The sequence below is a fragment of the Aphelocoma coerulescens genome, chromosome 13 (assembly GCF_041296385.1).
Source record: "Aphelocoma coerulescens isolate FSJ_1873_10779 chromosome 13, UR_Acoe_1.0, whole genome shotgun sequence".
NCBI classification, from domain to species: Eukaryota; Metazoa; Chordata; class Aves; order Passeriformes; family Corvidae; genus Aphelocoma; species Aphelocoma coerulescens.
Genome location: NC_091027.1, coordinates 8,961,750 through 8,988,922, shown reverse-complemented (window position 1 = coordinate 8,988,922; position 27,173 = coordinate 8,961,750). Strand labels below are relative to the sequence as shown.

At 42.3% G+C, this 27,173-nt stretch overlaps 1 protein-coding gene across 1 annotated transcript in view; it reads right to left on the bottom strand.

Annotated features, from left to right (window-relative positions):
• Nucleotides 1-495: 495 nt before the first annotated feature.
• Nucleotides 496-27,173, bottom strand: part of TRPC7 (transient receptor potential cation channel subfamily C member 7) — a 65,980-nt gene continuing 39,302 nt past the window's right edge. The window contains exons 4-12 of the mRNA XM_069028881.1: nt 24,938-25,154; nt 19,595-19,828; nt 17,555-17,819; nt 10,474-10,669; nt 7,278-7,499; nt 4,478-4,558; nt 2,725-2,778; nt 1,377-1,452; nt 496-638 (exon numbers count right to left, since the gene is read on the bottom strand). Coding sequence (XP_068884982.1) covers nt 496-638; nt 1,377-1,452; nt 2,725-2,778; nt 4,478-4,558; nt 7,278-7,499; nt 10,474-10,669; nt 17,555-17,819; nt 19,595-19,828; nt 24,938-25,154 — 1,488 coding nt within the window. The remainder of the gene's footprint in view (nt 639-1,376; nt 1,453-2,724; nt 2,779-4,477; nt 4,559-7,277; nt 7,500-10,473; nt 10,670-17,554; nt 17,820-19,594; nt 19,829-24,937; nt 25,155-27,173) is intronic.

Sequence of the window (27,173 nt, the reverse complement as noted above, 5' to 3'; positions counted from 1 at the left end):
CTAGCCACAGTGCTGTTCAAAGTTATCTTCAGGGTTGCCAATGTAAACATAAAAGGAGCATACACACCCAAGAATAGGAATTTTAAAAATTTTGCAGGGAATATGCTTGGCACATTGTTTCTTCAGACTTCACCCAATTCTGGTCAGTACAGACTCTGTTGGTATTAATGAGCACAGTTACATTGTCTTCTCTGGAGTCAGATGAATGAAGATCTGGCTTTTTTTGCCCTTAATTGGAGGTGCCTTCTCTATGGTGCATCTATTTCTGATGTCAAGGGGCATAGATTTTTACCATTAAGTCACTTTTGTATCAGAAAAGATTTAACTGGTCACTCACCAAGTGCAGGAGTGACACAAAGTGCTCCTACCAACACTTGCTTGTCAGCAAAAGCTGAGTGTGCAGTACCCATCTTTCACATGGTTTTTGCTTTCCTAAGATGCTGGTTGAGAATGAGCAATGTCTCAAGAACAAGTTGTCTTTCTCTGTATTCACCATCAAATGTCCTTGTTTAAGGTCTTCCCAAACTTGTCGCTCAGCTGCTGTATTAGTTTTGCCAGCTCACCAGTAGCTTGGGACTTTTCCTCTAAGAGTTCATAGCGGAGACTGGAAATGTCTTGTTTGATTTCTTTAAGTTCACCTGAAAGAGGAAAATGTTCTTATTAGCAGTGCTGAACCAAGTCAGTAATCCCTATGATTTCAAGACCCAAGAGAGCACTAATTCCAGTGTGTTTGGTCAGGAATGTGTGTGGAGCTGCATTTGATCTCCCTGCACTATGCACTTGATATCTGCAGTTATAAGGAATAACCTCTACTTGCAGTAGTGGTACCAATAGCAACAGCAAATATGTGTGGAGAGTTCATGATTTTTTCTCAAGTTTGTTCTCTCTCCACATGTTGATCTCCACCTGCACAGGGTATTTGCAGGAGGGTAGCAGTTAAGAGGTGTTGGAGGTTCTTTTCCATCTGCACACAAATCCCACATGCCAGCATGGCAATCTGAATCTGGATCCCTCTCAAAGCAGTGTCCTTGGGGCAGGCCTGGGCAGCGCAGTCAGAAAATGCTTTACTTAGACACCAAGGTCAGGTTGGGTGTTGGCAATACCCTGGTTGTTATAAGGGAAGGAGAGTTAGAGCTACAGGGGTTAGAAGGGCTGTGTGAAGATCCTGTGAGATGTGTGCTCCACTAAGGAAAAACAAGAACCTGGAGTTTCAAGGGTACAAGGGTGGCTCAGAGTCAGCACTGCTCACCTGAGTGTGAGCACGGGCGAGCTCTCTCTACAGAGGATCTTAACTGAGCTCAACCCTCGTACTGGCCAGGTCAGCAGCAATAACAGCACATGCTCGTTAGGTGTATCAATTATAAAATTCCACTTGCCTTCATTGACCTCGTCATTTTCTCGGTCAACCTGAGCCTTCAGCACATAGCGCTTAATCAGACGCTTCATTATCTTCTGAAAGGAGAACAGAACCACTCCTTTAGTGGGAGACTGTCCACATTGCCTTCATTCCAGACTTACTATGAGCAATTCAAACATCTGGCTTCACTAGGGGTATTATTATTATTATTACTATTATTATTATTATTTCTCATTTATTTTATATTTTATATTGTGGACGTTGTACTACAGCAGTTGATTGACAGCCATTCGATCATGACCCCACATATGAAGCACTTTGGGGTATTTTGTGGGATGTGTGTGAATGTAGAGCATGTCCCACAGACAGAACGAAAACCAGCTGATCCAATAGAAAGCTAAGGAATGGGTTCCAAAGCCTTCTTTTGGCATGTTGCTGTCTAATGGTAATTTACAGGAAAAAAATAAATGGTTAATTAATAATGTTAGCAAACTCACTCACGATGCAGCTGACCTGAGTTCACAGAAAGACTGTCAGCCTTGTGACTGGGTTTTTAAGAGAAAATAAATTTAGAGGAGGACAGAGAAAAGAGAGCTTGAACAGAGGTGGGGAACTTGGCTTAAGAGAGAAAAGTTCCTTAGGGAAATGGCAGATTTTAAGAGACATATACAGTGAAAAATACAGAGCCACGTAGACTTACAAAATGGAAGATGATTGTTAGTGAGGAAGGGTATGTATGGAAATAGATCATGGTTATGGATATGAGCTTGCAATGTGCTATTGCTCCAAAAATGTCTAAATTCTTTTTATCTAGAAGGAAAGTAACTTTGGCAGTTGGGCTGCCCACTGGGGTACAGGTGATAGCCTCGTCTTCAGTGCAGAAAAGATACTCAGTGGGCAAAAAATCTCATAATAAAAAGCTATAAAGGAAAAAAAGGAATAAAACCATCTAAACATAAAAAGAATTGCTCTCTAAGAGACAGAGATTTAGGTACATTCTCTGCAAACATAGGAGAGCTCAGTATCTTTGATTGACCAGATGTCCAGTGTTAAGGGAGAAGCCTCTCCCAGCATGGACTCACTTCTTCACAGAGCAATCACATCTCTGCTTGGAACATCACTAAAAAATGCTGCAAAGGGTCTGAAATACAGATTAAGGAAACAGTACACCTGCTCTTTTTTCTGAGCAGCCAAATAAGGCTTAAAGCAGTGCAAAAGGCTTGTGAAGATCAAAGAAGGATCCAGTCATTTGTATATGCCATGCAGCCATGGAATATGGGATGTCTAAGACTGTCCTTGTATCTCAGAGGCATCTGGCTAAGCAGGTGAGTCACTAAGGCAACAGAGATGAGGCACAGTGCACGTACGCTGTGTTGGAGATGGCCAAGGTAGAAGAATCCAGAGGGAGGTAGGGTTGTCACCTGAGAAAACATAAATGAAGTAATGTTTGGGGAAAGTAGGGAAAACCTGGATACAAAAATAAATATTTTTTTCCAGAGCAGAAGTCAGAGGAAATTTAGACTAAAACAAGGAGTCAGAACACAGGCTCTTATTACGTGGAAAAAAAAAAGATAACATACCCTCTCTCTACTCCAGTTCCCATATCCTCTTTGATAAAGGTATCGTTTTTCCTAGACTAGTTTATTCCCAGATCATGGCAGCTGGGTTGACTTGTTCCTCATGCTTTTCAAATTATTGCATGTTTAAATTCTGTATATTTTTGTTATCCCTCCAGAGCACTGTCCATACGTAGTCTTAAGTACACAGACTGCAGGGACTGCAGATACATCACTCAATAAACACTGCTAAAGAAAACAGTTCAGCAAAAAGCAACTGCTTCAAAGGTTTTCCCAGTTGTAGAAGAAAAGCTTGCCAGCCAGATTATCATACTGTTCCTTCTTCTTTATTTTTAGATAATGAAGACTATTATACACTCCTTATATTATTTGGGCAATTTCTTCCTGCAGCAACTGAAATGTTCTAAGTTAATTTGAAGACAAACCTAGCATTATTAAAACAAAATAACAGGTACTTATCCTTTTCTATCTATTTTTCACAGTCACCTCTGGCTTTTTCAATATTGGAAATAAGAGTCTAATTTACCACAACTGTTAGGTGGTCTCACTGAGAAATAATAGCTACAGGAAGAGAACCAGTCCAGCAGAGGCTGACACATCACCTGTGGGTTTGAATGGGAGGGAAAGTGTCAAAAGTGCTGAAATGCCACTTTGAGCAGGACACAATCTCTCATCCCTTTTCCTTTGATGGAATCAAGCCAACTAACTCCAGGTGCCCGAGTGAATGTATCCCATTTCTAACTTAATTTTTAGATACCCCTCCTACTGTGGCAGAAAAGCCTGAAAAGTTTTTTAAACCAGTAGAAATTTCTTACTGGTCATCTGAACAGCTTGGGAGCCCATTGCGCTGGATGCTGTACCAACACAAGACAAACCACTCCTAGAGTGGGCATTGCACATTTTAGCCAATTTAACAATTATTTTCCTCATCTGTCTTCAATGTTGGTCCCTTCAGACACATCACTGGCCATCAGATTCCTTTTCACTATATGTTAAAGAAGAAGGCAAAAATCCTGCGGGGTACATTCTGTTTATTGTATTGCCCTAGGACACACTTGCACAAGAAATAACACTTCAGCTGGCACGACACTCTTGCTGGACAGACAGCTGTGGTACCCTGTGCCACCTCTGCAGCCGCAAGGAGGTCTCTGAACCATAGCACATTGCAGGTTTAGCTTGCCAGGATGAGCCACTGCCAGAGGAAGCACATGCAAATGTTAATGCAGCAGCTGGAGAGATGACTCTGTGCTGTGGGAAATGAAATGCTGTCAATACAAGATGGGAGGAGCAAAGCTTGGATGACATCTCGTGTATTAAGTTAAACACCCTCGAGTGGAATTAATCAGCATGACAAATGCTAACACCATGCGTATTTCCATGGGTGCCAGGCTGCCTTTGTCTCCAAAACACCCCAGCCCAGCCCTGTGCCAGTGCCCCAGCCTGGCACATCCCAGGATGGCATCGACTGGGAGAATGCAACATGACCCCTGCAGGTAAGAGCTGTCCACCGGCAGACCTCTCCCCTGGCTCTTGCTGTGATTACCTGGTATCTTGTGGGCTTGTTATAAGCGTTCTTCCCAGAAAAACTCTCAGTGTTTTGAATGCTAGAGTGAAAACGAACTTTCTGAAATTATAAAACATCATGATATGATTAAATCAATGATAACTTCTCATACCCAGACAGCCCCAAACTAAGCAGAGCTTTAGAAAAACAGTAGGAAATGGTTCTATGTACACTAGAGCAAAAGCCAGAACATTCAGGGCGAAAAAGTAATTTTTTGGAAGACAGAAAAGAGAAAAAAATATAAAAATTAATGGAAAAATCTGGATTCTAAATTATCTAGACAGAAATGGTATTCACACACAAGTTTTAGACAACAAGGTGTTAAGAGGCACAAAATACTTTTAATGAGGCTGATGCTTATCAATTTAGAACACAACTTAAGAAAGATAACTAGTTGTATCTGGAAAGAACAAGACTGTGGTATAAAACCTAATTCTGAAACACAATTGATTTTCACTGGTGCTTTTAAAACAGCAGCACATTTTGCTACTTCTTTTGGCTCAAGAAAAAGATGTATTTTTTAAATAAACCATTTTATTTTTATCAGAGGCATCACAACTCTAGAAGCTTGCAAGGAGACTTTTCTGGACTCTACACACAATATTTGTTAGAGATTTCTCTGACTGTAATCCACCTCTGAGGTTTTTGGTCCAAGTACTAACAACAACAAAAAAAATCACTTATTCAGAGGAATAAATATCATAGACTTCTGCATCTATATGCAATTGTATGTAGAGGGAAGGCCCTGGATAAGGGTTTTTCTTCCCTGGTTGAACCAGAGATCCTGATTATTATTTTTCTTTTTTCAAATCAGGATGCTTGTAATGATTAGATTAAAAATCTGAAGTAATAATGTAATTTTTAAAAAAATTCTTTCTTATTCATCAGGTGTGTCATGAGCTTACAGAGACTCTTGAAGATGATATGTGAACAAAATCAATAGGCAAGCAAGAAATGACTGATACTCTTAATTGTTTATGCTAAAGCCATGGAAAATATGAATTTTGCATGAGTTCCATGAAAAAGGGCAAGCCAGACACTTTCACCCATGTGGCCTGGGGAAGGAGAGGCTTAGAGAAAATTTTATTACTTTGTTTTAGACTTTGAAGCAGAAATTAAATTTCAAACAAAGTGAGCTTAGTGGGGTTTGATTCAAATAACATTTTAAAACCATTATATTTTTAAATCATTATTTGAGGTAGTTGAAGGAGAAACACTTCTTTCATTTTGGTACTCCACTGTTCTAGTGGTTCTTTCAGTAACCAACAGCAGTGCTAAATGAATGTTTAGACATGCTTGTCTATCTTTGCAATGCTCACTATGTTGGTAGTTTAATTATTTGGTAATATGGACTAAACCCCATGGATAGACTTCCCCCTTTAATTTAGGGGCTGGCAGAGACTGGGTGAACACCAGACCCGAGCAGTTCTCTCAAACTCCTGAGAGAACCATCCTCTTTGGAGGCCATGGGCTTTGCCTGGAGCTGGATGGCCCACCATGGGCTGGATGGCTCACCCTGGGCTGGATGGCTCACCATGGGCTGGATGGCTCACCCTGGGCTGGATGGCTCACCATGGGCTGGATGGCTCACCCTGGGCTGGATGGCTCACCCTGAGCTGGGTCGCCCACCCTGAGCTGGATGGCTCACTCTGGCCTGGATGGCTCACCCTGGGCTGGATGGCTCACCCTGGCCTGGATGGCTCACCATGGCCTGGATGGCTCACTCTGGCCTGGATGGCTCACTCTGGCCTGGATGGCTCACCCTGGGCTGGATGGCTCACTCTGGCCTGGATGGCTCACCCTGGGCTGGATGGCTCACCCTGAGCTGGATGGCTCACCATGGCCTGGATGGCTCACTCTGGCCTGGATGGCTCACTCTGGCCTGGATGGCTCACCCTGGGCTGGATGGCTCACTCTGGCCTGGATGGCTCACCCTGAGCTGGATGGCTCACCATGGCCTGGATGGCTCACCCTGAGCTGGATGGCTCACTCTGGCCTGGATGGCTCACCATGGGCTGGATGGCTCACCATGGGCTGGATGGCTCACCCTGGGCTGGATGGCTCACCCTGGCCTGGATGGCTCACCCTGGCCTGGATGGCTCACCCTGGCCTGGATGGCTCACCCTGAGCTGGATGGCTCACCATGGGCTGGATGGCTCACCATGGGCTGGATGGCTCACCATGGGCTGGATGGCTCGGCTGTTTGCTCCTCCAAGGAGAGCCAAGAGATCCAGGTAGACGTAAAGCAGCCTACACACCCCAAAGGCAAATTCTGCAAAGCCTCCTCCAACTTCCCTTTCCTTCTCCTCAGTCTCTCTTTCAAGGTTACAGCTGAGGGTGGGCTGCACACATCTCAGCTGGAGAGTCCCAGTGTCACTCTGCTCTCCCCTCCCTGGGCAGAGTCACAGAGCTCAGCTGGGAGAGCCTGGACCAAGGGCCTGAGCCAGACAAGCTGTGAGCCTGTTTGTGCCTCTGCTTCTGCCCCTCTCTTTGACCTTGTTTATTTGGCCTTGGAGTGCCTGCTTTTACAAAAGTTATAAAAGTGCCTGTTCTTATAAAGGTTGCCCTTTCCCTGGTGTGAGGATGGTGCCTAGGACAATGAGGCCACACCTCTGGGAGGACCCTCTGCTTGCAATGTGATACAAACAACATGCAGTGATGAGGTCCTGTGAGAGGCTGTGCTGTCCCTGATGTCCCTGTGTACCATGCAAGCCCCTCCAGAAGGTCCCTGGCAGGAATCCTTTCCACAAAGAAGCTGAAAAGGGAAGATAAAACATACCCGTTTTTTGGAATTCAGCATCCCCATCTCAAGGTCATTTTCACAGTTTTTGGCCTTAGATTTGCAGAGTTTTATGAGGCACATTTTTATTCTCAGTATGAGATAATAAAATGATTTAGGGCTTGGCACTAGATTAAAAGGAGCAGGTAAAGTCCTTCCTTCATCAAAGTAGGATAGCCAGAGCTTGGCACGCGCAAACTTCCACTCCACATCCGCATCCTCCTTGGGAAGGGAAGAAGGAAAAACAAATCAACACCCAAATTAATAAATAGGAAGGAATTTAGCTATGACTAGGACAAACACACAGATAGGAATTAACTAGAGCCAGATTCTGCCTGCCAGAACGAGGCCCCTGCACAAAATGTGTATTTGTAGGCTTCTCTGTGGTAATCTCAAAACAAGGAAAATTTAAACAAAGTGATGCATAAACAGAACATATGTGCCTTCCAAATATTAGACTATTTCCCTGTATATCGAAGGGGTTGTCTCAGACACAATCTGGTGGTTTTGCTCTGCTGATGAATGAACATGTCAGAAGATAGAGACATGGAAAGCAGGAGAAACTTTTATGAGCACAAGAGCAGCAAAGACTGTTGCGATGAACTGCAGTGCTCTGTCATCTGTCACCACTGCACTGGCCAGGAATCCCCCGTCGGGAGGCTCAGACACTGCGTTCTTCTGTCATCCACTGATTTCCTCATGGATCCTGTCTGCATTCACCACCATGTATCCCTATACACCTCAATCCTCCTACTATTCACCTCCTGCCACTGATGAAGGTGGAGAAAAACTCCATCCTTCAGTGTCTGGGGATCTCCTTTATAAATTGCCAAGGTGGGCCACGATCACTTCCAAGTAACAAGGGCACGGTTAGCAAATATTTTATGGAGGAAACCATTCACTTGGCATTGATAGAGGAGGATGGTCAGGACCATGTATCAGAACCATTTATCAGGCAGAAGAAAGGATGAGATACAGCTGCTGTACAGCTGTGTTCATTGTGGTGTATGTGGAGGGCAGAAGCAGCAGTAGAGGTGTGGATCTGCCAGCTCCCTGTACTCGTGTACATCTGTGTTCTGCTGGAATTCATAACCTCTGATTACCCTGTGCCTCTGAAACCTGGTCAGGAACTGGGCATGACACAATGGAGATGAATTCTGCCACAGTTACAGCAATGTGTCTTCACCAGAGCAGCAGCATTCACTTCTACCATTTGCTCTTCTCATGGTTTGGGGTTGCACCTCACACAATCCTTAAGGTGAATTACAGAACAAACCACTAGTGAGCAGTTCTAATGCCTTTCTGTTAAAACAGTTAAAAGTACTACTGATGGGAGTAGTTCTGTTTTATGGCTGGCAAAAGGATTTCTTTCCATAAATGCAAATTTGTCAGGAAGCACCAATACTTGAAGCATAAATAGAAGAAAACCTGAAGCAGATGAAGAGAGATATTAAATGGAAGGCAGGAGAACATGGTCTTGTCACTCCAACTAATGGTAAACCACCTGCCCACTGACCATAATGGAATTTAATTCCTCAGTAATGTCCATCCTAGGATACTACTGATGTTGCTCTCATCAGACAAACACTTTGGCAGTAGGGACTTTTGCTGCAGTCAGTCACCACCCCTGGGCATATTGAAAGATGTGCAGATGTGGCACTTGGGGACATGGTTTGGCACAGCCTTGGCAATGCTGAATGAATGGTTGGAGTCCATGATCTCATAGGTTTTTTCCAACCTATGTGACTCTGATTTTGCAACTCTCTTTAATCTCACTGCTAGTGAGAACTGAAATTAATTAGTATGAGAAGAACTAGTTTTTCCTCAGTTAGGAGGATCTGGGCCAAACATTTCACACTTGTTTTGCTTGCAGATACTTAAAAGTAATCTTTAACAAAATTTTGAAAATTTCCATACAATCAAGAAGAATGACAAAGCATTTTGCCAAGAAAATGGCCATCAGAAAGTTTAGACTGCAAAGTTAATATAGGGCACCTCTTCAGATATTTTCAGAGATCTTTTTTTTTTCTCAAAAACTTTCAAGAGCATCTCTGTCTACTACAATAAACTAGAAAATGCAGTAAGAGGCTGAGACCCCTTCTGAAGCAGAGCTTGTTTCAGGTGAATAGAATTCAGGAAATTGCTTGATCTTAAGTGATTAGAAACCTTTGGAGAAATGACTCTGCTTTCTGCAAGCCTGGAAGATTCTGGGACAGAGAGCATATGTAAGGTCTCTCTGACATTTAGACTCAGTTACAGCATGCACAGGATAGAGTTGTACTACAGCACATGGATGAATCAGACATTACAGTGAGAAAATATTTTCAGCCCTGGCCGTTTTCAATGTCAGGATCTGAGGGGAGATTAGGACAAGTAATTAATACAAACCCAACTGCAGAAGTTTGACATTTAACAAATCAGAAGTAAGAGTGACTCAACATTAACATTATCCAAATAATGTATTTTTTTTCTGCCTTTATTTAGATTAGCAGGGAGTTGTTTACATCCAAAGCATTTAGCAAATCCACTCTGTAACAGCCATACTACTGAGCAGGGCTGGGTAAACCCTGCAAACGCCTTTCTGCAAAAACCTATTCATATTCCTTGAGGGCTCTGTTTCTATGCTTTAAAAGATGGTTTTTGTAAATGTCCACAAAGTCATGTTTTGCACATGCTAGAGACTCCTAAAAAAAAAAAAAGTATCAAATTTTATGCCTGGTGATTTGAAAATACAGAATTTCTAAATATTTTCATGAATGCACATGAGCTTCAGATCTACATGGGCTGGAATGTTTAAGCAGTAGAGAACAGGGCAAAAAGTCAGAAGAAATATTACTCTGTCGTAAGCAAACAATGCAGCTAAGGCAACACACATTGATAAATTATCATAACCAACACAGAGAATAAAAAATATCACAAGCCACTTTCATTAAATACATGTAAAGGAAATTGGGTTTACTCACAGAGGGTCATTAAAGACAAGGAATCCAAAATTGTTCTAGAAATGATTCACTGTTGATTATTAATTCAGTCATAATCTGGGAACAGACTCAGCCATAACTCATAATGTGTAAGGTCTGTTTTCAGCATTCTAACCTCAGATGTGGAATAAGCTACACTCTCCTTGGGTTTTTACCATTTGCATTATCAGTAACAATTAAGTGCATTGAGTTTATAATCTGATTTCTTATCTTACCTCAATTTCCTGATAGGAGTTGTTGATCATGGCTATTAGCATATTAAGCAGCACAACCACCATAGTCACATTATATACTCCATAGAGTACATATCCAATATTCTCAATGAATTTATGGTCGTACTTCAGCACCACAGATATCACTTCAGATAAGCCAAATATTGACCAGAATAAGGTTTTAAAACTTTCTTCTACCCTAAAAATAAAACAAAAAATCACTTTATAGAGTTGACACCAGGTTAGCCAGGCCACATCCTACTAATAAAAGCAACAACACACAAATATAAATATGTCTTGGCACACTTGTTGTAACCCCTTATCCATCACCCAGGGAGGTGCCAAATCATATTTCCTAATTTGATAAAGAAATATGATTTCTGATTAATAGTACAAAGTTCCAGTGTGCCCTGATATGCTCCATCTGTTATCAGGTGCATTACTTGTCACTTGGATTTTGTGTCCCTAATAGGGATGAAAAATCCATGGGCAACTTGCAGTTTGAAACTTTTTATGAAGCACTTTTTGCTTCTACTCACTCACTCATTTTTCATCCTGAGAAGATAGAACCAGGTCTGACCTCGTTCTATGCAGTTTCCAGGGCAGAAGAGAAGCCTTTTACCCAGGAGAAGGGATTGAAAAGTTCTGCTTTGTGGCATTAATATAAAGAACACAGAGTGCAAATATAGTCACACCATAGTCTGATTCTCTTCCCATCCTGCTTTGGGACTGCAAACGTGTCAGACACCCAAGCATTTGCAGGAAAAAACTGGGCTTAAGGAGTGGTAGAAGATGTTGCAGAGGCATTTTGATTTGTTTATTATCCTTGCTTGAAAGTAGAAAGTAGAAAGGAACAAGAGGAAAATTAAAAGGTTAAAAGATGGGGAAAAGGGGAATAAGCCAATGACAAAGAGAAGTGGGGCTGGAAAGAATGTGGCTGGACTAACATGTCAAAAGGAGAGACTGATCCAAGGAGCCGGGGCTGTAACAGGTGAAGGGGAGCAGCCACAAGCCACAGCTGAAAAGGATGGAAGGAGGAGGGATGCTGGCACAGTTTGAAAGCATTTTGCCTAATAATTAATTTAGAAGGCATTTTGCCTTTGCTGAGAGATCCTTAGACGTTAACAGTTAATTTCCTCCTTTCTCCTCTTGCCTGCCAGGAGGAAAACACCTTCAAATGAAACAATGCCATAGACAAAATAATTTTGATGAAATGTTTTTTACTAGGGTGGCAGACAAATCCTGTTAAATCTGTTAAAATAAACTTATAGACACAAACCACAGCATATTCTACAAGAAAAATAAGCTTTATATCAACTCTGGTGTCAATTACACCATTCACAAAAGCAAGAGAAATTAATTTCAACCCTTTGAAAGGCTGGTGCAGCTTGCTGGGCAGTTCCTTTCTGCTGCAGCAAACTGGGTTTTAATTCCCATCATAATTTGTGTTACACCATGTTTCATTTACAAGTAAAACTGCAGTAAATAGCATAGTTACAACGTACTCTTGTGGGGAGTAACCTTGAGCGATGTTTCAAATAAATGTTGCACAACTTTCTTGATCGAAGAGCCCCTGATACCACAGTCACTGACCCCTGCTGCTCTGCACTGCTGCAAAGATACCCTTGTGGGATGATCTCTGACTGTGTTACACTCAGGTACCAGCACTTTTCCACTTGCTGCACATTTCATGTCCTGTAACACTCTGCTCTTTTCTCCTGCCCTCGTCTGCAGCTGAGCTGACCTAGCATTAATGTGTCAGATTCCCTCACTGTACAGTAGCAATCTGGCCACTGCTTCTTCAATAAATGTTGTACTTTCCAGTTAAGGAACACATATTACACCAACGATCTCTGGCATTGAAACCCACCACCTAAGTGATTTCATAAACTAATAAAATCCATAACCCCCAGCCTTGAGCCCAGCTGCACCTTGCTATTAACTTCCCTTTTAATTTGGAAAGGTTCCCTAAGTTTTCCACCCTGCTGGCAGATTTTAATACAATGTGTCAGCTCTGCTCCTTTTCTGCAGCTTAAACATTAACCTCTACACTTGAGCAGTGCCGAATTCTCCTTGAAAAGTTAATTGAGAGCTGCAAGCAGCCTTGACCACCCTGAGCCCCAGAGGTAAGGGCGGGGGGTGCCGGGCTCCTCTGTACTGTCCATAAACCTTATTTCCAGTGTTAGGTAAGGGACCAATGCCCGTGGTGGTGGGACTGGGAGGGTGGTGGAGATGTTGACCTAACCTGTAGCACCAAAGTGATGCTTAGCAGTGTCCCCAGGCAGATACAGTTCTCCCTCTGTCAGAGGAAATGGTTTAAGGAGACATTGTACTAGTCCATCCCTACCCTTCAAAAAGGCTGGATGACCCTTTTTTCTCCCTTTTAGATTACTGCCAAACTGCACGAGATTTGGCACAGGTTGCAGGGAACATCAGTTGGGCTTTTTTTTTTTAAGAACATCTCACTAAAACGTGAGAGGAGGACCTTGGGAGCCAAGTTCTAAAATACTCCAAGATGCCAATGTGTCTCCTTGTTGCCAGCTAAGGAATTTACCCCCTTCCTGCAAGGTCAGCAGGTGTTTTATCCTTCTCAAAGGCAAACAAATGAAGGCATGGAGGAAGTCAGGAGTCCTGCACAGACTGACAGCTCCTGGCAGCAGGAGGGTCTGGCAGTGACAGATTGGCTGATGCTCCTTGTGGAGGTGGGTACACAGCAATCACCTTCTTTACTGACTGTTGCAGTGGGGAGACCACAGAGATTTTTTTTGTTTTTTGTTTCATTTCACATATTACAGATTTTTATTATATTATAATCTGTATATTATATTAAAGTTTTTGCATCAAGGAAGATGATGCTTCCTAACAGACCATAGCCAATCACCTAGTTGCAGATTTTCCTCGCTTTTGTAAACAGCAGTGTGCTGTTCATCAAAAAGGATCATGGCAAGTGTTATAATTGAACTGACTTAAGTTGGTTTTCATAGGTGAGAGAATAGTTAAGGGTTCTCTGTTAATTGTTAATTAGTTAACCACTTATTACTGGCTTTGTCAGTTGATTGTTAATTGTTAGGAAATTAGCTGATTAACAATTGTTACGGGGAAGTAGTGTTAGGAGCATTTTCTGTATTAGTGTTAGGATGGTGGGGAGTGTTGCAAGTTGGTAAAGAGGGAAAGTTCTAGAAGCTGTGAGGGTCTGTGCCAGTCATGTCTCCTTAGCATAAGGGGATCAATACCACGTGCTGATAGGACCGAGACCAGCGAATCGCTCGATACCCAAGAATCACCCCACTGATGAGAACCTGTGTCCTAGAGGTGACATCTAAACGAGCCAATCGGACTATGGAAGCTGCAGGGGCCTGGGGTGTAAGAGGGTGGTGCCTCCCTGGGGAATAAAAGGCAGCGTCCCTGAGGGGACAGGGATTTCTCCGTGAGTGGAGCCTGCAGCGTGCGTCCTTTCTCTCTGACTGTTGGGCTAATTTGCCAAAGAGATTATTAATCGTCTCAGCTTAAACAGTGAACTCTAAAAAAGGACAACTGGCTGCTGTGGTCATTTCTCTCAGCAAGGCTATGATTTAATATCAGTCTTGTGCCCTCTTCAAGAAAGCTTAAGGCATCCGTTCAGATTTATCTCTTTAAATGCGTTTGAGAACTAACTCTGCCAAAAAAGTAATGCAGTCAATATAATCACAAAATGATCACATTTTGACAAAACAAGTAGAAAAAAGCCTTCAAGCCTCAAAGTAGCTGTGGCACTGAAGAGTGAGTCACATTTCCCTTTGGGAGAGTGAGACAGAAAACCTTCCCTTGTAGCCTTCAGCCTGATTTCTGATGCAGAAAGCAAGATGAACACAATCAGCCTTGCCTCCATTTCGATTTTGTTTGCATAGCATGTTCTTAATTACAGGCTGTTTCAAGAGCTGTGTGCTGTACACAGCATATGATAAACAGATAAACATAGCTGGCGTAGTGGCAACTGCTGAGGAAATGATCTGCTCTTCAGCATTGAAGAACTTCCAAAAAATTTTGAAAGTATCCCATGGTTAGTTAAATAATCTCTATATTTAACTGTGTGGAGTAAAGACAACTGCATCTTTATTTCCTTTGCTTCCAGAACATCAAAATGAAAGAAATGTCACAAACTTCGTATAATAACTCAAATCAGAGGCCACTGGGGTGCTATGTGCTTGTTTTGTAGATGACAACAGAGGAGAAATTGAGCACACGCTTTCAAAAGTACAGTAGCAAGGGAGGGTGAAAGTTAAACCAAACATTCACTAACCATTATCATTAGAACGAAGCAAGCAATTCCCTCAGCATACACTCTTTTTTTCTGCTTACATACTGCCCTGGAAAGGCGTGCTTTTCTTAAATGTGTAATTTGGAGTTGTTTTAGTGAGCAGCTGTTTGTCTAAGGGCTCCCACTGAGGTATCCAGGGAGCTGTCAGTGCTCTTTGGAACTGGCCATAGTCAATTAAGTGCACAAATCCAATGGGTCTTTTTCTGTCACAACTGTCCAAGTGACCTCTGAGAATCAGGTCCCACAGTTAAATAATCACATTTTGGACTACGAAACAGTGAAAAATTTCACCCATTCTCATTAGAATTCACAAACATGCCCCCCAGGAAATGCCTTCTGTGATGTTGCTGAAGTCACAGAAGGGTTAGGAGGGCACCAAAGTAAGCATTACCCCTTTTTGGCCCAATGATTTTTCAGTGAAGGAACAGCTGAGTTCCTTATTCAGCTCTAATACTGAAATCTTCCTCCTTTCCATGAGTAAGTAAATGGCAGCAAGAGACCACCACCTTCAGCAAGGCCAACAAGCAGCCACAAAAAATAGAGCAGGAAGCATTGCTAAAATTGGTGACTGCCTATCTGCCAAAATAACCTTGTCGTTAGCTTATTAAAATTGTTTGAGACTGTCTTCCTCAGGGCTTCTAGTTTGTTGAAAGGAATGTCTAAGAAGGATTTTTTGGAATGAATGTAAATCTATTCTCTTTGTTTCACATGATGAAAGGGCTTTTTTTCACTGATTATCATTTGGCACTCCTGTGTGTTTAAATAATCAGAAGAAAGTAAGTATTTTTAAAGCCTTTTCTGAATTCTTAAAAGTAAAATTTATGCTCCTGGAAAATTTGCTTTATAACAACATGAAGTCCCTCCAGGATAAGTAATCAGCAGGCTGAAGTTAAGGAGGATCTCTCCCCAGTCCAAATATACCTGGGGCATTTAAACAATCTTTACTCCAGTGAGCAGTCATCATTTTAGTGAATGTTTGATCATTATTTCAATCAAAGGACAGTAACTGCTGGAAGATCCACTTAGATAATGAGTGCTAATAAGAGAGTTACTGTGCTGAATTGCACCAGCAACTGGAATTTGTCAATGACGTTCTCCAGGGATGTGCCTGGGGGATGCTGTAAGTGAGGGCTGCTGTGCCACCAGGCACTCAGGGATGGTACTGACTTGATTCTCATTACATCTTGTGCTTCGAGGGCATCTTCTTCTTTTCAAATATGAAGCAAGTCACATCCCACATACTCAGCTCTCTTCTCCCTGACTACTGAGCACAGATAGATGTAAATGCATCTGGTCTCACAAATCCTTCCATTAAAATGCTCCCTGAGGCTACAGGAGAGGTTTAGAAGGCACATTTGGCTCAACAAGGGAAAGTAAACATTATGTTACAGGTTACATGTCGCACAAGAGGGTGTGTGGTAAAACTGGAAGGCAACAGCCACTTGCAGGACAGAAATGATGCTGAAAAGGTCATTTCTCCAAGAGGAGAGATGAGCTAAGCCCCAGGCTCGCTGTGTAACACGTTCCAGAATTGACACATCAAATGCAGCATCAAGTGTCTTCTGTGCACACTGTAACCACTGTGGGCTCAGGCACCGTGGCTGTGGAGTGGTTTTCTGGAAGTCAGCTCACAACAAGGGGAAAACACCATGCCAAGCTTCCCACACACACAGGTGTGTGGAAAGGAGAGCCCCCCCTGTGTCCCTAAGGCAGTCAAGGTGGATTTGTGAGACTCAAAACTGACTGTCCCAGTGCTGTGCTGGTGCCACATGGCAGTGCAAGGGAGGAGGCTTTCCCCTGGATGCATGGGACACATCCCTCATAGTCAGCAGGACTGTCCCCTGCTCTGAAAACTCCTTTAGGACCTCAGCTTTCCCTCACAGGATTGGGACTTGTGCTCCTGGGGTCCTGCAGAATTGAGACTGCATTTTGTCCTGCCACCAAAGGGCTGTAAGTTCAAAAGCAGCCTCCCTCTGAACCTCATTCCATTGGCGTTTTTCAACCTCTTTCTCTTCCCAACATCCCTGACAAGGTGAGGGAGGGGGACACCTAGCACAGACAGCTGTGCAGGGCTGTGGGTGCTGGCAGGTGAGCATGGCCCAGGCAGACTCACTGTGGAGAAGAGCCTGGTGTGATGCTCTGTGCAGCTTTCACATGGCTTCTGCTGTAAAGTTCCCAGTCAGGACTTAAACCCCACATCCCAGGCACCCTGGTTGGTTTTGCTCTGTTTTGAGCACTATGACCAGCAGCTGGCTCTGCAGAAGGGCACCCAGTAATCACACCTGCACTCAGATGATGTCCTAAAACAGATCACACAATCACAGAATATTCGGAGTTGGAAGGAACCCACAATGATAATCAAAATGAGTGATGGCCCCTAATCTTAAATGAATGGCCCCTATTTGTTGGGTTCAGTTCCCCCAGTGCTGGCTCTCAGAGAAGCAAAATCCTTTCTTATTTTACATACATTTCATCCTACAGGTTTAGGAACAATAATCTTAGGTTTAACTTATTCTCCACTGCTTCTCTTCACACACTGAACTGAACATCTCACAAAACATGTCCCTGATCTGCTGTTTTGATTTCCAGAGATAACCATTTCTGAACTGCTCCTCTCCCTACCCTCAGGCCTAGAGCTGGCTGCCAGGGCTGCAGGCTGTGGTACAGGTTTCCCTGTCAAAACCTGGGTGTGATTTGCCCACACAGCTGCAGCAGAAGGTACCTGAGCAGACCCTGCTGGAAGGGACTGAGCCCTGCGAGAGCAGCCTCCTTCCCCATGGTACTCACGTTGTAAACGCGGGGTTGTACTTTGCACCAAGGTAGTAGGAGTAAAGGTTGAACATCCCAATCATGAAGGCTAGGAACACCATGATGAAGATGACCATGAACTTGAAGATATCCTTCACAGTCCTCCCCAGAGAGATCTGCAGGGGGCCGAAGCTTTCGTTGGCTGGAAGAATGTAAGCAATGCGGGAGAAGCTGAGTACCACAGCTATGGCATACAGGCCTTCTGAAATGATCTGAGGATCCGAGGGGAGCCACTTGTTCCTGGCTAAAACAATACATGTACACTAGATGTTAGTAACAGAAAGGGTTAGATGGAAGCTACTATGATAAATGACCCTTTTCCAGACTCAGCCTTGCATTTGGCTAGGAGTTAAAGAGAAAAAACAGCTTTGAAGCAATTGTTCACTGCACCTCAGCATGCTGTACAAATAGGGGTGAATTATTTGTATTTTTCACATGGTAAAGATGGGAAATGACCAAGTCACTGGGATTTACTGAAGCCAGACAGTGAAAACAACCAGCATGGGTTTAAACAAACTCAGTATTTTCTGTTTCCTAGTTGAATATCCACTGGGTTATGCCTTTTCCGTTTGAAGCTCTTAAGATGGAGAACCAAAACACAGTGGAGTGTAGCTGTAGATTTGCATACAGGGCACTGTGTCAGTATTTGGAACGGAAGCATTATGGAGACCAAGATCTCTATCCTCACCATTAGATAAGAAAGTTAGGATTTGTTCGAATAAAGCAAGTATAAACATTAAGTATACCATTTTCATGTTATCTCTAAATTAAAACCAGTTTCTGAAGTCTAATAACTGTAATATTTTTACTTTAGAAAACTCCAGATATGCATCATTTACCTAATATTCTGAAAATTTAAACATTTATAATAATATGGCTTATAAGTGTCCTTGCATCAACTGAGGTTCTTGGTGGAAAGATTGTGATTCACAGCTAAAACATGCAACATCTTCAGGGCCACAGCAGTAAACTTAGGCATTATTTGCAGTAATGTGAACCAAAGGAAAAGCAGCAGATGGAGGGATTCACAGGATCTCGTTGGGATACTCTTGTTCTGGACCCTTTGCACCTTTGTATCATGAACTCACTTTAAATGGGTGAGCAGCAAGCCAGAGAGGGAAAAGCCACATTTTCTGTGGCCTCTTGCTTGCGTGGGCAGAGAGGGATGCAAGAGACTGAGCTGGTGGGGCCACGCAGATCCTGTGGCTCTGTACCCTGCTGTGGGTCAGGCACGTGGCTCTGGGGCTGTGTGGGGTATGTCTACAGTGGAGGAGGTGCTGCCTCAGCTCTCTGCTCCAGCCCAGCACTACAACAACCACCTCACAGCTCTAGGGAGCGAGTGGTGATCTTGGTGCCCAGCTCTGGAGCTCCTGCAGCCCCTCTGTGAGCAGAAATCCCCATGGATTTTGCCCAGGGTGACATCTAGAGTTTGCAGAGGTGTGCAGTGGATCCAGTCCCCACACGGGTGTGAAGCTCTATTCATTTCCGTAAGCAAAGGAAAACCATTTCAGCCATCCAAAATAACTTTTTCAAGGCACTGCTGCTCCTTGCATTTCCCTGTATCAGCACTTATAGGTGATACAGGCTCTACAAAAATGCAGGTTTTGAGGAGCAGCAGCTATTTCTATTTATTTTATAGAGGTGTTGGGTTTAGCAGAAGTACAGACTTACTGCAGCCTCAGTTTACATGTCTCCCTCCTCTCACATCTGGAAAATGAAGCAGATTAATTCATCTGTAATTTAAATTATATTCTGCTCACTCCCAGTTCCTGATTATCTGTTGCTCAAGCTACTTTTTCAGGGTGTGATTGACCTGAATGGCACAAGAGCAGAGGCTGCATGAGGCTTGGATCCTTTCTTACTGGCTGGGAAGATGGCTGGAATGGGTAGATCTAGGGAAAATAATTCGGTTTAATTAGGAAAAAAACTATATAAATTCACAAGAAGAAAGCTGCTTTCAGTAGTGCCACACATTAACCTAAAAGAACAGGAAGTATTAGATAGCAAAAAGCATCTTACCATAGGTAAAGTAAGCAACTTCAGGGGGAAGGGTGACATTATTGAGGTCATCATCTTGAACGTACTGGTCTACGTACTGTTGTGCCTCAGAGGCTTTGAGAAAAGCCATGAACCTGGCAGTGAATGATGCCACGAAGATGGACAGCATCCCAAAGTCCAGCAGGTTCCAGAGATGCACCACATATTCACGTGGACCCTCTTCCCAGATCTCCTTGCACTCTGACCATATCATACCTGTGGAGGGATCAGAGCATCTTTAACTGCCAAACACAGAAGGTGTTTTTGTATCCAGACAGATCTGTTTCCTTTTTCAGTGGCTTCTAAGACCAAAGCAAAAGACTCTTTAATTAAACGACTTTATGGGGAATGGGTCATGTAATCTTTTCTTAAGAATTAATTCAACCTTTTAGTTTCTATGTCCTTTTGTGCTTACAAAGTAGAAATCTCAAAATGTCAATGGTAAAGCTGATTTCTGATGATGACAGAAAAAGCACAGTTCAGAAATTCTGATGACGTGAGAAAATCCTACTGCTGATGTGTTTGGAAAAAATAGATTTCCTTTCTGTCCCCAAAATGACCTTCCTACACTGTGCCACTGAAAATGGCACTGCTTGCTCTGCTGCTCTTTTCCTCCTTCCCTAAGATAGTGGGTGTGTCCATTTTGAGAATGCAAACAGAGCTGTTCAAGAGTAAGTTTAGTATGATTAAAAAAGGGTAGGATAGAAGTTCTGTCCTTCCAATTTCATAAAACTTTCTGTATTAAATAATGAATTTCCATATATCAAAGTCTGATCTATCACTTTGAAAACACTGAGTTTAGCCCAAATTTAGGATTTCTGAAAACAGGCTTAAAAATAAACCTTAATGCCAAACCCAGTGAATTCAAATACTTAACATCCGTGTCCTACTGGGAAGGACTGGGGTGGACAAGTGAATTCAGTGGGCAAAGAGCTCAGGTCAGATTCACTAATTTGCCCAACTTTCCATCCCAGCCGGGCTCCAGGGCCGAAACCTTGGTCCTGAATAGGTAAAGTGTTGGAATATTTAACCCACTGATAAATATTTCCTGCACTCTACCCAGTCCTGTTTCCATAGCAGCAGCAAAATTCACATTTAATCAAGAAGGAGAGGTGCCTGCCAATTTCCATGTGACCTCCTGCAATCTTCTCCTTTCTGTGAACTCCTTTCATTCTCTCTGCTGGAAGCTCTCGTGGTGTGGCATGTAAATGCATTTGCCTGGCTACTTCTGAGACTCCTGGAAGCACAGGGTATCCCCAGAGCTGCACTCAGAAGCTGGGTTACAGGGAGGGAAACAGGTCAGTGGGAATGTAGCCTGGGGGCAGAGGAGTGGAGAACTGCTGCTGTCAGTCCATGTGCATGGGGAAGGATTTAAAGAGAAAAAGGAAAGCTGAGCTAACCATAGCACCATCAGCCAAGGTCACAAGCGAGCCCATGAGCTCCACATCCCTTGAATCTCCCTGGAGATGTACCCTGATACAGGTTATGCCCAGTGTAGATCTGTCTTGGGAGAGAGCCTGAGATCTGCAGAGGCAGAGGGAGGGCAGGAGAGGAGCCTCCCAGCTCTCCTCCTCCAGTCTGCAGGTGCTTGGCTGAGTTAAAAGCAGGAGCTTCATCCTGCACTGGCACTCACCGTGAGTGAGATTTAATAATAAATAGCCTAAGGGAGAAGGTAGAAGAATTGGTTTCTCAGGAATTTTCCTGGAGCGAGGATGAAATATTAAAGAAACATTTCTACCTTGAAAAAAAAGCATCCCAGAAGTGATGGATAGGAGCCATTAGCCCTGTGCATTACATGTGTGCTGTATAAAGGTGCTAAAGCACTCAAGGAAATACCACGTGTGGTAGCATTGCCCAACAAAGCACTTGTTCATTGATGACCAGAAATGACTCCCATCCAAATTTATTTTTAATCTTGCTCACTTAATATACCTAAGTCACAGATTAATGAAGAAAGAAGTGTCTAAAACTGAGGAGTCTGACCAAAATTAGAATCACTAAGTGAAAGTAACGTGCCTATAATTTGCACTGGTTTTTTTCCCCAACTTTGTGGCAATCATTTTTAAAAAAATGTCTATTCAGGACAAGTAGAAAAGTTCCAGTAATTACTTGGTCAGCGCTGCTGGGTAATTGTAGATACATTGTGAGATAGTAATTCAAAGCTTCTCCTTAGTAAAAGTATTGAGAAGAGAAAAATCAGCTAAAATTCAGGGGATGGGACATAGGAGGTGTAAGGAATAAGGAGAAGCAAATAGGCAAAGCAGCTCTGCCAGGATGTGATCACATTTCCATGTGGTGTTTCTGAGGCCCCCAATGGCTCTGGCAGGGGGTATTTCCCTGAGTTTGATGTTCGGAGATGTGGGATATGAGTAGCTCCTATGCTCCAGCTTCTGCATGTCTCTTGTTCCCACAGCAGGGATGATCAGAAATGTCACCTTGATGGGCAATTCTGGTTTCAGCAGGGGAAGGAGAGTCAAGATACAGGCACAGCCCGTCTGGAAGAAGAATGGGAGTGTGAAAGAAGTGCTGTTCACCACCTGTGCACACAAAGGAACAGTTTGTCAGATTTTTATATCCTCTGGCCTGGTACATAAATCAAGAGCATCAGCAGATGTTGCAGAGCTGCCTTTGAGCCTTTGAGCCTTTGAGCCTTCCTGGGTCCACCAAAGGCTGTTGGATTAAGAGATTAAGACTGCTCAGATTGCATGCACCCAGAGTTTAACTGCTACCCTGGCTGCTCTTGCAGTGGGGATTTTGAAATAAACCCCCCTGCTTTCAGTGCACACTTCTGTCCATACTGATCACAAGGAAAATCCCAGCCTTCCTCATTTGAAGGCAAGAGATGGGAAGACCTGGCCACAGGGAAGAGGCATGCAATGAGCCCTGGATGCATGAGCCAAAATTGCTGTGCCCAATGTACAAGGGGATGTTGGTCTTGTTTAACTTCATGAGATCCTCATGGTTCCATTTCTTAAACTTGTCTGGATGATGCATGCCATCCTTCAGGTGTGTCAGCCTCAGCACCCACCATCTGCTGGCTTGCTGAGGGTGCTCTCGAGCCTCTGTCTATGTCATTAATGGTGGCATTAAATAACACTGGTATTAAAAAAAATATGCCCTAGGGTATATTACCATGTCCTGCAGCCATAGGGAGGAGGAGAGAAGATCCAGCAGGCAGGAATTGTGCAGCAAGATTGATTTATTTAATTATTTTACAAACTCTTTTATAGACTTTTTTCTTCTTAGTCTAATTGGACAAAGGATCAGCCACCCCTTGGGGGTGATTGGCTAAAATACTAAAACATCCATTGTGAAAATATTTGTCTACTATACTATAAACAAGACTTTTCATGGTTGCAGGTGGCTTGGTTGTTTACAGAACTCTGCTACCTCTTCTGTGAGAGAGAAAAGTCTCTCACGGACTTAGAAAATAGCAAGAAAACCCTTGCTAGCAGCATTTTTGTATCCACACACTGGTCCCAGTACAGACCCCTGGGGGACACCACTTGTCACTGATGTCCATCATTGGACTCTGAGCCTCTGACCAAGCAACCCTCCAACAGCTTTCTTATCCATCTATCAGTCCACCCATCAAATCTGTCTGTGATTTAGAGAGAAGGATGTTGTGGGGGTCCATGTCAAAGGCTTTACAGAAGTCTGGTTAAGTGATATCTGCAGCCCGTCCCTTGTGCACTTAACAGTCACTCCATCAGAAAAGGCCACTAGGTAGGTTATATTTGTACTTAAAGATACATATTTATAATACCTATAAGATTTTAGCACCAAAAGTTGCCACCCTTGGTGCTTTCAGAGTCCTAAAGTTCAGGGTCACACATGGGGCTCGAGAAGTGCAGGTGTCTGCAGGTCATGTGCACCAAACTTTCACCTCAGTATTGCTGAAACATTATTTGAAGCTTTATGGAGGCAGGCAGGTAAAATGGCCAGAGAAGATTGTCAGTGCAGATGTAGGCAATCATTAGAAAATCTCATTATATTCAGGAGTCTGTACAATGAATCACCTTTCTTCTCCCAGAAAAGTGAAAACCTTCCGTTTAAATGAAATGTTTTCTTCTTCATCTCTCAGGAACTCAACAAGCAGGCAGATACCTACTGCCTACAAGAAAAGAATGCCTAGTTTAAAATCTAATCATCTTGTCCAACTGCTTTAATATAATTTTAAAAATATATCTTACAGTCTTACTCTATCCAGTCTGGAATCTATTCAGTATTTTCTAGCTTAATATCCTGTATGGGATTCTGATTATCATGGGAACAGGGAACAAAGAAACATTGGACAGGAAGTCATCAGATAGAGCAGCCATATCCTATTTTTTAGGGGAATTTAATGCCATCAGTACTTCTGGAACAGTGGAATTATTTGCTGCAAGAAAAGAATCAAAATCATAGTGGTGAGCAAAAATAGATACAGAAGAAGTAGAAAAAGATTCTACAGAGTTGATAAGCTCAATTTCCCAATAAATCTTCCCAAGCTTGTTTAGATTAGTGGTTCAAGCTAAGTGACCTGCCAGGAGTAAATGATGCCTGTAGGAAAAGTGAGACATCTGATTTTGTCTAAAACTCCTTAGAAATTTAACTTGTGCATGTGGCACACTTCTGCACTCAAAGGGTTCACCCACATGAATCTTTACTTTGTAATTGTTGAATAACTTAAATTCCTTTAAAAGATTTGAGCACTGCACTGTCCTCTCACCAGTAAAAATTTCATACTACGAATTTCATAAAATCCAGCACTTGCCTAGCAGGTTTCATCACTAAATCTTGGAGTGCATTACAAAAATATCAAATGACATTATACTCATTTTGCAGACAAAGAAACTGAGGTTCAGTGAATTATAGTAGGATCCCATGGCAGGGTAATAAATCAGGCAGACTCAAAACACTTCTTTCTGCTCACTTTGTCCTAGAGTGAAGCCACAAGACCTTCTTTAAGATGCAATGATTAAACCAAGAGAAGTAAATAGGCAACATCTATAGCATTTACCATGGAAAGTGGAAAATCAGGTAAGTGAGAATTTGCTAAGCATCATTCAATGTTTTCAAAAGTGGTGACCATGATCAAAGTCTTCTTTGCTCATCTTTTAATTAAAACTCTTGACATCAACCTCTAGACTCATAGTTTTGGGGAGTTTTCTTGGTTTGCGTTTTTTGTTTGTTTAGCTTGGGTTTGGTTTTTTTTGGTTAGTTGGTTGGTTTTTGTTTTGGTTTTTTTTTTAATTTTTCCTTTGTCTTGTCACTGTCTATGATGCTATTCCTAATGAGGTTGAGTTTCCATGGAGAACTTGTAGACACTTTGGTTTTACTTACCCAATACCCACTTCATGATCAGCAATTCTGTCCATGAGAACTGAGTTGTTTTGACTCTGAATATTTGTTTTGGATGATCCGTGATGGTCTCGTTGGGGAGATTTTTGACTCCTTCAAAGCGGTCTGAAGCGTTCACTACTAACAGTCCAAGGAAGATTGTGAAAGAAACTGCATGAGCCACAAACTTCATGAAAGGACTTCGAAGGGTACGTCCCAGCTGCAATGGAACATACACAATCATAAGGGTTTAATTTACCTGCCTCCTAGAAGTTTTTTCACTGTAAAAAAACCTTTTGAAAGCTTTTGCCCATGGTAAAAAGGATTCAATAATTGATTCTGGATCATTAGCTGAATAGGGTTTAGATTTGTTCAAGTTGTTATTTGCTATTACGGGACATTATGCATCGGGTAATTTTTATGCATGCCAATGTCTTACAATTCCCCTTTAAACCCACATGTAATATCTAATTGTCCTGGCCATATGGTGAGTGGAAATGAAGAGACAGGACATTTAGATGAAAGACATGTTTGTTTGTGTATGTGTTATATGAGCGCACTCTTGTTTCAATATAAATCCCAGTGATGGACACAATTGTCATCCTTAAATCATTGTTATATGTCAGAATCTTTTACTAATGGTGAATTCTTGGTTTGTTATCAATGTGTAAGAAAGAGCCTTCTGTTTAAATATTCTGTGGCAATGCTTTTCATATGCTTTGCTATGATAGTCTTCTCTCATAATTAGTACAAAAGCTGGAGAATCACTCCCCGAACACAAGGATTTATTTGAAGACATTAAGCCAAGAACCAGAGCAGCAGGTCTCTTCACTACAAATAATATTTGTTCTGCTCTTCTTGAAAAGCTTTCTTTGTTAATGAATTTAAATATCACTCTTTTAATTTTACATTTTCTGTGAACCAAGAAAACATTACTCCAGAAAGATAGAAAGAGTAGAAGCATTTTCAGGAGAACTAGGGCTGAAACCTGTAGTGTTGGACACAACAGGGAGCAATGGAAGAGCTGGCCTTGATGCCATGAAGATTTTTGCCTTTTCTTTTATACCCCTGTTGTACCTTTTTGCAACTTCTGTATTCCTAGTGCCTTTTGCCTACATTCTTGGACTTGTTTGTCAAGCTAAGAGACCAAACATTTTAGAAGCTTTGTAGTTAGGGATCAGTGTGCCCCAGACCCCAAGGTCCTCTCCAGAACACATTCTGTAAACCAAGATAGAACCATCCAGGGGAAGGTTCCTTGGGGAGGGGGGCTCACTCGAGCCTCTCATTGGGGAATCTTTGATAGATCTGCTAATTAGTAAAACCTATAATGTTATACCCAATGTTGGGGAAGGGGTGAGGTGGAGACAGAAGACAAAGGGAGAGATAGACTCGGTGGGGTACATCTCGATGCATATGGACGTGTATACCTAAGGATCCTTAAAATAAATACCAAGGTAAAATCCCTTTTCCCCATCTAACCGTGTTTGACTCTTGATTTTAAGACCAGGAAAAGGCATCAGCCTGGATGGGACCTTTCCAAACCCCCCTCAAAGCAAATTATATATATATATATATATTTTTTTTTTTTTTTTTTTTTTTTTTTGGTATATTACTCATTGATTCATTCCCTTTGATGCCAAGGTATCATCCATTTTTTTTTTAATATCTACTGATTTGATCATAAAACTTCATAGGAAAAAGGACGTTAAAAGGAAAATCCTTGTTTCTTATTTATCTCCAATAGCAGATTAATTCCAAGGAACCTGGTCTCTGCTCATGGCAGAACAGGAAATATTTCAAAAGTGGAGGTCTCTAGGTCTAGCAGAAATTCAAAGGAAGTCCTAGGATTCTGGGGTTTATTTCTTTTTCTTATCAGAGTTTTTAAAATGTCAATTAAATCTTTTATTAAGTTGACAGAATAGGAAATCCTACTGGAAAATTTGCATGTTTCTAAATATGGAGAGACTTTCCATTAAAGAAAATGAAAATGTCTGCCCTTTCCCCAGGTCCTTGCTAACATTCCCTGAGGTCAATAAGGACATGTTTAATTGGGTAGATATTGCACTGACTTGAAAGCCAAGTTTCTTTAATCTTGTCTAGGAATAATATGGCAGATGTAGGAGTGGATGAAGTGTGTTAAAAATAGTCTCAACACTTGCAGTTCTGGTTCACCCCCAGTGCTGTCACCCTTGGTGTAGTGCTAGTTCTCAACAGTTTTTTATGGTTGGTGTTGTGTAGA